Raw genomic sequence first — 10482 nt, 5'->3', positions numbered from 1 at the left:
TTAAACTATGCTGGCTCAAATATGCATATAATGAATTGCAGTAGATAAAAGCACCTATGGCTATCTCTGGATTTCTTTTAAATGTAATTGAGCTGACCTTACTGAGTCTCCTAATCTGCATAAAACGCAAGCGGGCAACTTAAATAACATGTTTGTTTGCTGTGTCAGGTGTCAAAAGTGACACCAAGGTTTTTGTAATACTGGCACAACAGGTAAGGAGCTCAGGTGTATCGTAGTGATTGTTGTAGATGCATCAGTGTGCACTTCTGTCTTATTCATATTTAGCTGCAGTGCCATCCATCGTTTAATGTTATGGGTACTGTCACTGAATGCACTGAGTCATTCTCATGCCCATTATTATTATAGGGTCTTCACTTTACGAAATAAAGTGCCTTGAGGCAACTGTTGTCGTGATTTGCTATATATTTGGTATATGAATTGAATTAAATTGAATTGAATTGAATTGAACTGAATTGGGGTTAAAAGGGATGCAAAGCTGCATATCATCTTTACAGTAGTGAAAACTAGCAGTGTGCCTTTGTAGGTTCAGTCACAAAATGACCTAAACAGAACCTTCTTCTGAGACTTATCAGAGCATTCAACATCACGAACAGATGTCTCACAGGTCTTCACATAGCAACTTCATTAAAGTGCACTTTCAAACCACCAGCCTCAACTCTGCCTTCTAGGCATAGCTGGAAATAAAATAAAACACTCTAAAGTGGGCAGCACAGCGTTTCTCATCATCAGCTCTCAGCAAGAAAGTTCTGTGTAGAGTTTAACGTTCTCCCCATGTCGGTGTGAGTTCTAAAACATTTGTGGGTTAGGTTAATTGGCAATTCATCCTGCAACAAACTGGTAGTCTGTCACTTTATGACCACTGGGATAGGCTCCAGCCTCCTTGTGACCCTCAACTGGATAAGCAGAAGAAAATAAATGAATGGATAAAGTACAAAAAAAGTAGAGAGTCGCATCAGAAGCTGGTCAAGGAAAATAATAAGATGGGTAAAAGACATAAAGACTGTAAAGAGTAGGAAAACAGTGGCACAGATAGAGCTCGGCTTAAAGTACTTTAGTAAGAAAAGTAAAGGGGGAATCTTATAATGTTTGATTTTTTGACTCAGTTTCTTTCTTTATAAATTGCTAAAGATTAATTGCTTGGTGGTGATTTGTCATCACCAAGCAATTAACTTCTGTTGATGGATTAAATTCTACTGGCGTTCTCTTTACAAGACACTTTTATCACATCTCTCTTATTTAATCTATTAAAATAATAATATGTACCATTTGTATTGAAATACTGGGTTCAGTTGGAATGCATTTGTCCTTTGTGTTGAATAGTTCAGCTTTCACAAGCTATTCATATATACAAAGGAAACTCTATTTAACTGTAACTGTAAATAAAAATCTTTCTCGGCTGTGTCAGTCAGTGCATGATTGGCATGCCCAACATGTTGCCATAGTGGCAAATCTATCATATGTACAACGTACTGGAGATAAACATTAGATTAGTATGCAATGGTCAGTGACTGTTCTTTTCAATTTCAGTTCAATTCAATTTTATTAATACAGGGCCAAGTCACAACACCAGTCACCTTTATTTTGTAAGGTAGATCCTACAATAATATATATAGAGAGAAACCCAACAATCATATGACCCCCTATGAGCAAGCTCTTGGCAACGTTGGGAAGGAAAAACTCTTGTTTAACAGGAAGAGGCCTCCAGCAGAACCAGGCTCAGGGAGGGGCGGGGCCATCTGCTGCGAATGGTTGGGGTGAGCTTTTATTTGCAGTTTGTCACCATTGAGTTTATTCTCTTCAAGATCAAGAGGAAAAAGTAGTTTTCGGGAGTGATTCCTAAACCTCTTTTGAAGTTAATAAACTGTTTAATGAATGCTGACGTGTCATTAAATGTCCAATTTTTGAGTCTGAATGTCCAAGTGACAAAAAGAGTCAAATAACACAACCTTGATCCCTCTGAATTTGTCAGAGCTGCAAGACAAATTCTAAGCTCATAGTTTTAGTTTCACTTCAACAGACAAATTATTGGTTCTGCACTTGTTCTCCTGGGTATACACACACTATATAAGATACTTTTTGCTAAACTCTAAGCTTTTATAGCTTGATATGCAGAACTACACATACTTTCCATTCGACATTCACACTGCACCTACCTCAGGAAAACATAAGGTGATGTTGAAGTTTTAGGGCTACACTTAAGCAGTCAGAAAAAAACAAACAAAAAACAGCAAACAAATAAACCCCCCCCAAAACAAACAAACTATTACACTTCTAACAATTTTCCTGACTTATAGTTAAAGTCTTCTTGCATCGTGATACTAAGGTTCCAGGTCCTAACTGGCTTAAGCATTGTGTGCATCTTCTCAGCAATAAATATAGGGCTGGTTAGTTACAGTTTTTTACAGACGCTAGGACACATTTCTCAATACTTAGGTCACGTTTGCAAAACTCCTCACACAGTGAGCACAACAGAAGTCTATGTGGGCTAAACTGAGGACCAGTTATCATTGTTTTGGCACAAAATGCATTCAATGACTACATCTCTCAAATTTCATGAATTATCTTCTCACTCAGACACAACAACTGCCAAAAATCTTTGTACGGACAGGACATTTTGCATGTGCTTACATACTGTTTTCAAAACTGTTAAACTTATGGCCAAAACAATAACACAATGCAAAACTTGAAAAGACAGCAAAATCCAACAGCAATTGTCATGGTCGGCTGTGTGGCAGGCAGGATGAGGACCCAATCGCAAAACTCACGGACTCAAGGGATGAACTCAAAAGGCAGCTTTATTGCTGACAAGATGACAGGAAAATACAAAACTTAAACTGGGCACAATAAACTAATACTTGGAGAGAGACACAGGGAACTCCACGCAGCATGAGGGAGACTACGACACAGAACTGAGGGAGACGCAGACATAAATACACAGAGGGTTAACGAGGGAAGTGGGAGCACACGGGGAACACAGCTGACACAGATAATCATAACGAGACAGGGCAGGAGTGAACACAACATGACGCATACTGACGAGAGACTGTCAAAGTAAAACAGGAAGTACAGAGGTTCAGACAAGAGGAGAGAGCACGGGGAGAACACAGACATAACAGGCTGGGGAAAACATGGAATAAAACACGAAAGGGGACAAGGGCTCATGAATACATAGAGGGGCACACAGGGGGTGAGAGTCACAAAGGGAAAGCACACAGGGAACCACATAATAGGGCAACTCAGGAAACAGAACCTAAACAGGGAACTGAATACAAAAATACAAGAGAACTAAGAATACTGGGCCAACACGGCCCAGGACCATGACAGCAATATTTTATTGAAACATATTTTAAATCTAAAAATGCAGTTTAACCAGCCACAGCTGATTCCCATTGTAGATGAACCTCTACACAGGTGTTACTCCTTCAATTCCATTACAAAAGGATACAACTGCTGAATAGGTTTGTTTTGTGACGTAAACATGGACCCAGCCAGAAATGGAGAAGTGGCTGAAAGAGGAAGAAGAGTGGCTGGGAGGGGGCGAGGAATACGTATGCGTGGTGGAAGAAGAATAAGAGGAAGATCAAGAGCTGTAGTCTCAGATGAGATCAGAGCTACTGTAATTGATCATGTAGTAAATCATGGTCACTCAATGAGAGAGGCTGGTCAGAGAGTGCAGCCAAATCTGCAACGCTCTACAGTGGCATCTATTGTTAGAGTTTTCCGGCAAACCAACAGGTAACTTGTATTCTGCAGGGGCATTTGCACATTTCAGAAGTAAATAAGCTTTTGTGTAATTGTTGTTGCATTCCTGCTTAGGACTCAACGGTTACCTCACACAGGAGGGTGAGGACGGATGTTCACTGATGTGCAGGAAACTGCCATTGTTGATATGGTCATCAGAAACAATGGGATAAAACTCACTGAAATTAGACAAAGAGTCTTGGCAGACAACGTTACCTTCGCAAATATTCACAGTGTAAGCGTAACAACAATTTCTAGAGTCCTGAAAAAACATCAGGTCAGGATGAAGCAGTTGTACACTGTGCCTTTTGAGAGGAACTCTGAACATGTCAAGCAACTCAGGAACCAGTATGTCCAGGTAAGATCAGAATAAAATACAGATCTGTTTTTGAACAAAACCAAACACACACAAAGACAATTATACAAATTTACTACTGTAACAGCTTATGTTGCCTTGTGGATTAATGTTAGAGAGTCATGGAGATTGAAGGCAGGCAAACGCACCACATTTTCATCTTTGTGGATGAGGCAGGTTTCAACTTGGCCAAAGCACGGCGACGAGGGAGGAATGTGATTGGGAAGAGAGCCACAGTGAATGTCCCGGGCCAGAGGGGTGCCAACATCACAATGTGCGCAGCAATATCTGATGGACTGCTGCTACACAGACCACTGATTGGGCCATACAACACTGAACGGCTCCTTGCGTTCCTGCATGATCTCTATGGAAGGGTTGTGCTAGGTGAGGAAAGGGATGCGGAGAGAAGGAATCAGCCAACATTTATAATTGTATGGGACAATGTGGCATTTCATCACTCCCGTGCAGTCACCGAGTGGTTTGCAGCCCATCCCAGAATGGAGTCTCTTTTCCTCCCACCTTACTCTCCATTCCTCAACCCCATAGAGGAATTCTTTTCCTCATGGCGGTGGAAGGTTTACGACCATCATCCACATGATCAAATGTCCCTCCTGGATGCAATGAATGCTGGATGCCTGGAGATATCAGCAGAAGATTGCCAGGGATGGATCAGGCATGCCAGGAGATTCTTTCCTAGGTGTATTGCCCTAGATGACATTAGATGTGATGTGGATGAGAACCTGTGGCCAAATGGAGAAGACCGGGTTGATTAGCATTGCTATTGTATGTTCATCAGTGGATGGTGTGTATATAAATACTTGTATTTTGGGATTTCTTAGTGCAAAAAAATAAAAATACATAAACAAATATTAACGAATTCTGCATGATGTCTGATTCATTCCAGTAACATATATTGAAATTATAAACAGAGATGTGTCCTTGTTTTACACAAGAAAACACTGTGTAATGCTACATGTTGTTAGTGTTTTTTAGGTCATTGTTTTGTGGGTGACAAAGTGTGTTTGTCGGCTGTCAACCTTTGCTAGTGTTCTGGAAGAATGAGTTTATTTGAGACCTGAATAAAGTGTTTTGGTAGTTGTAGTGCATTTTGAATGTGAAATGAACTGCTTTGCCAAGCTGACGGTCAGTTAGGAGGATTGTGTGAAGAGTTTTGCAAAAGTGACCTAAGTATTGAGAAATGTGTCCTAGCGTCTGTAAAAAACTGTAAAATATTTCTCCGGCAATGCATAAGAACTTCACTTTGTAGGGCACCTGAAGACATAGTTTGTGGCCAAATATAAAATATGTAATGTCTTGTATAATTAATATAATGTATCTTAGATTTAGCACCACATTTCTGAAGGCGTTGTGTTATTTTTGTTATATTTAATTTGGTTCTAGATTATACAAAAAAAAAAAAAAAATCTTTTGCCAGCTTGTTTATATGGTTGTATGTGTGCCAAACAGGCCGGTACATTTCACTCCATCCAGCCGCAGTCCTCCTGATGTTTGAATGAGCTTTGCCAAATGCAGACCCAGCAGGAGTACCAAGCTCTGCATCTAAATGAGTTTCAGTAATAACCACTTAGTACTCCAGAGAAACTGAGTGACTCTGTTGCTGCTATTGCATCCCCAAATAACTTAATCCAAACTTCGAAATTAATGAAAATAATTAATGGGAGGACAATTTTAGATTTGTAATGACCTATTTTAAAGGGCGCATTACTTGCTTTCTTTTAAAGTTAAGCTTTAAATGACTGAACTGTCCAGATGTTTTGTATTTACTGATAGAGAAATTGAGATTACCATACACAATCCAGTTAAAAATAAAAACAGGAAAACTATATGTTTCTTATTTTTACTTTGTTTGTTTGATGTATTGTTCCATAATGCCCTTAGGAAAACAGGTTGATCAGCTGCAAAAAATTACCTGCTACCTACTTTTCCTTGACCTTGGTGGAAAATATCACAAGATCAAGGAAAGGAGTGACAGAGAATGATTCAAAGTGTAGCCTACTAGAGACTCCTTTCCTTGGACTTACACTGGACAACTTAACGAACAGGATGGCAGATATGTGTTATATAGAAATGAAGATGGACTACATATGAACAGCTTACTCCACTCAAATGTGTTATTTTGCGTAGATCATATTAATAAGAACCACTGGTGAAAAAAATAAATCTTCATCTTCTTTTCCTCCGATTCGAGTAAATTTATTTCGGGTCCTAGTTTATTTCATGATAGTGAACATTACTAATGCATAATGTTTAGTTTAAACACACTTTCACCACTTAATATAGTTCATAGTCTTGAGAATATGAAATATGGAAATATACATTCTTCATGCAAGCAGCACCTTTAATCTGACAAGAAGCAGTTTTTATTACAGCTGTGATGCTCATAGTTCAGCTGTGAGTTTAACAGCTTGTTCCTGAAAATTCAAAATGCAGGTTATGGAGCTGGAGATATGCATTCCTTACCTGATGTAAGTCTTCACTTTTAAACAAATTAATGTGAACACAAAGTCCAGGTCAGTACGATTTGAAACTCTGATGCAACGTAAACTTGCAATCATTTTTCTATTTCTATTTTTTCTTTGCCTAAAAAAAATCTTATGGAAAAAAAATCACTGAATATGTTTAAATGTTTGACTGCAGTGTTAACAAAGAGAGAACGGCATTCACATCTGTTTAAGTTGCACTGCGTACAATGCAATGTGCCCTTATAGATTATAGATAGCAAGCTAAAATCACTCAATAATTCATCAGCCATCATTATTTTAAGGAATCATTCCAGATGAATGCAGATAAGGGTAACCTGCTTGAAGGCAGCATATGATAATGAAAGCAAGGTTGAAAGCACATCCTGAAAAAAATATGCAGTTTAGTTTAGCTGGTTTTAATTGGAACTGACATTTGGCTTTATTTCACTGTTTTCTGACTCCTTACCTCAGTCCCAGCCCCCACACATACAAACATACACAAACACAAGGAAGCCAATGGAGAACATTGCTTTTAGATGTCAGATTCCTACTTGGGCTTCAAGCTGTACTTTTTATGTTACATTATGGAAAAAAACAAAATCTAATTATGAATTAAATGAAGGGTATTCATATAGTAGTATAGCATAATGAACCTAGCAATCTGTAGATTAATTAGAAAATGTCTGCATATATATCTAAGTCTAAGCCTGTGTTCCATGCTTCCTTGCGTCTCATTATTGGAAACACGTCTACAACAAAAAGGGTTATTGATCCCCTCAGAGTGCCACGCTTCCTTCCACATACTAGATTAAAGGGCAAAAAAGTGCCTTAAATGAAGTCCTGCAATTTATCTCATTACCACCCATCTCAAGTGTAGTGTAAGTGCCTTTGAAGAAAAAAAGTGTTCAAATTAACTAGCGAAGGTGATGCAAAGGACACAGAGTTTCTATAGGGAAATTAAAAAGAAATTTGTACATACTGGATTTCCCTTTTTTCTTTGCTCTGCTTTGTGTAATAATGAGCAATATGTTGAATAGACTTAGCAGCAAATACTAGATTAAAAATATTGTAAATCATCATTAGTAATTTCACACTTTATCTTATCTTTCCCCTTTTTATCTTCTGTTGTGTGGTTTTTTTTTTTCATTTTAAAAGCCATTTTAACAGTTAGTAAAACTATTAATAAATATTTTTATTCTAATCAGCCATATTTATTATTCATTTTGTGTTTGGGGTCTTAAGTATAGTGAATAAAATAAAAAATTTGATTACCCCAACCCAGACTCCCAAACCAAGGTTTATACCATGCCAGCAGTTTTGTGCATTGGTGCAACACTAAATTACAGAAGTGTCAGAGGTCACTGATTTGATTTTAGGTCTCTATTTTTCTTTTATCGTTTTAACACTTTATCTCAGCCACCTGTTGTCTTGAGTGTTTATTCGGCTTATGCGGGTTGGATGTCTGGAGCCTATGTTAGCTGTCATTGCGCAATAACTTCTTAGAACTTCTTAGAACTTCTTGCACAACTATTTATAAACGAAAATATGTACTTAATATCTAAATGGCCTATACAAATACAGGCCATTTAGATATGTAAATATTTTCGTTTATAAATAGTTGTGCAAGAACTGTGTCACATAACAGAAAAACCCCAATTTGACAGAAATGACCTGCTGTAATGAAATATCTGTTTTTTCTAATAATATCTATATAAATAGATATTATGTATATAGATATACATGTGTGACAGATGTGTGATATCTTTAGTTTCCCTAAGCCCACTTTTTGTTCTCATCTTTCCCCTAAGGTTGCCCCTTCCTGATCTTTGTTTGTAGGTGTCTTCCTATTGATGGGCAGTTCTTTTATCCTGCTGTTTTCAATTGCTTGCTCATGAAGAATCACCTGGTCATCGGTTTTCCTTCAGTATACTGTGCATTGTATGATACTCTATCTTATATACCCTATATTTACCCCAGTATAAAGAGCCTCATGATGTTGTTGTGAATTGTCACTATATAGATAAATTGCATTTCCTCTTCTTCTTCTTTTTTAAAAATGAACATGAACATCTAAGTCAAAATGTTACTGTATGCATATGTTTTATCTTTCAGCAACTATATTTCCTTGTTGGCAGAACAAACTGTGAGTAATGATGTTGTTTCATCAGGCACTATATGGGACTTTCAATCTTTCAACTTTCTTTTTGAAATTGTGTAACAGAAGCCAACAACTACCACATAGTGATGGCAGGACTGAGGCAGGATTTTAGTGCTTAACAGAAGGTTGCCACTGAAGATTTTGTTGGCAAACAATGTGATTAGACAGTATGAAATCCAGGCACCAGCAACTGCAGATTAAGAATCATTTAGAAATAACAATGTCAGACTGTCTACACAGTCACAGTGTAGACATAGTCCTTATACAACATCATTTACAATGAAACATCTTCACAGAAACGAGGAACTACTCCATTATGTGTAAGTTTGTTTTGTAATATTTTATAATAGGATGGTGTTATAAGTAACCAAAAACATTTCAATAAAAAAACTCCTCTTTTCTTTCTTAGAAAATAATGATGCTTGAAGCAAAGGGGGCATGTAGAATATTCACTTATTCACAAGGCCAGCTTCAACATCTTTAAAATATGCAAGAAGAACATGACTGGGCAGAGGGCTCTTACAGTAGTAGGTACCAGTATCACCGTATGACTATTGGCTCACACAATACAAAACAACTTCTCACATTTCTTAGTGCACTCACAGAGAGGATATTAAAGGTGGACATAGCCACCTCGAGGCCCTCTTGAACTGAACATTTTGGCCCTTGCCATCCACTTTGAAACACTGTATTCTCATACAATATTGTTTTGTCAGACATAGGTAAGTTTAGTTTCAACCATATTAGTTTCAAGTTCCAGAAGATAAAGATAAGATCAAGTGGAATAATTTCTAGTTTCATGTTCACATTTTTCTCATTAAAGATTCTGTTTTTAATGAGAAGTAATGAGAAAATGTTTTATCCTCTCCATGCTATTGGCTGCATTTTCCACTGGTAGCAAGCACGTCCTGTAAATAAACTCTACGGATGTTCTGAATCAAAGACCACCCGAAGAGAGAGGGATGTTGAGGCCTCTGTATATCATGGTTTGGGACAGCAGTGTCCACTGCTCTCACCTTGTGAGTGAATAAATTGTAGCAATCTTGAATGATAATGCAACTCCTCACAGCATAGTCTCATTATCCAAATGCCATTTGGGGTATTTTCTGGCAATGGGTGCAAAGAACTGCTTGGGATTGATATGCTTCCCTTAGTGCAATGCAGGGGAAAACAATGAGATTTTGATAACCACTTGTGACCCATTTTATCATGGTGATGATGCTGCAAATAATCTCATTTGCCATTTTTAATGACAAATAAGATTATTTAAGAAAATAAAAGGTGGGGTATAGTGGAATGGGTGTAAATTAAGAAGGTGAAAACCTGCACTTTCAGTTTAGTGTTGTTTTAGCATTGGTGGTATAGTGTTGTACTTTTATACTTTACTTTTGGGAAACATCACAACAATGACAACAACAATCTTTACTAAAATGCATACACACTGTTAATAAACGAGACCCAGTGACCTTTGTACAGACAAGACCAAAATGGAAAAATATGTTTGCCACAATGCACCATTTAGAGAAATCCTCACTCCTCCTCCACCACCACCACCACCACCACCACCACAGAGGGGTGATGATTTGGGCTTGTTTTGCAGCTTATGTTGTTTACCTTGATATTCTAGAGTCAAATGTGAGGACATCTCCGTGTGACATCCAAAACTGGGTGGTACAATAGAACAATTCCAGACACAGTAGCAAATTTTCAGCAGAATGGCTGGA

The 10482-nt window shown here is 37.8% G+C and overlaps 1 protein-coding gene across 1 annotated transcript; it reads left to right on the top strand.

Moving 5' to 3' along the window:
- Window positions 1-3443: 3443 nt before the first annotated feature.
- On the top strand, window positions 3444-5218 carry LOC145425770 (uncharacterized). The gene is made up of 2 exons (XM_080299094.1): window positions 3444-4120; window positions 4234-5218. The coding sequence occupies exons 1-2, from the start codon at window positions 3875-3877 to the stop codon at window positions 4888-4890; spliced, it is 903 nt and encodes a 300-aa protein (XP_080155220.1). The 5' UTR covers window positions 3444-3874; the 3' UTR covers window positions 4891-5218.
- The last annotated feature ends 5264 nt before the right edge of the window (window positions 5219-10482 follow it).

Source organism: Astatotilapia calliptera, chromosome 1 (assembly GCF_964374335.1).
Source record: "Astatotilapia calliptera chromosome 1, fAstCal68.1, whole genome shotgun sequence".
Classification (NCBI taxonomy): Eukaryota; Metazoa; Chordata; class Actinopteri; order Cichliformes; family Cichlidae; genus Astatotilapia; species Astatotilapia calliptera.
This window is presented reverse-complemented; position numbering and strand designations above follow the sequence as displayed.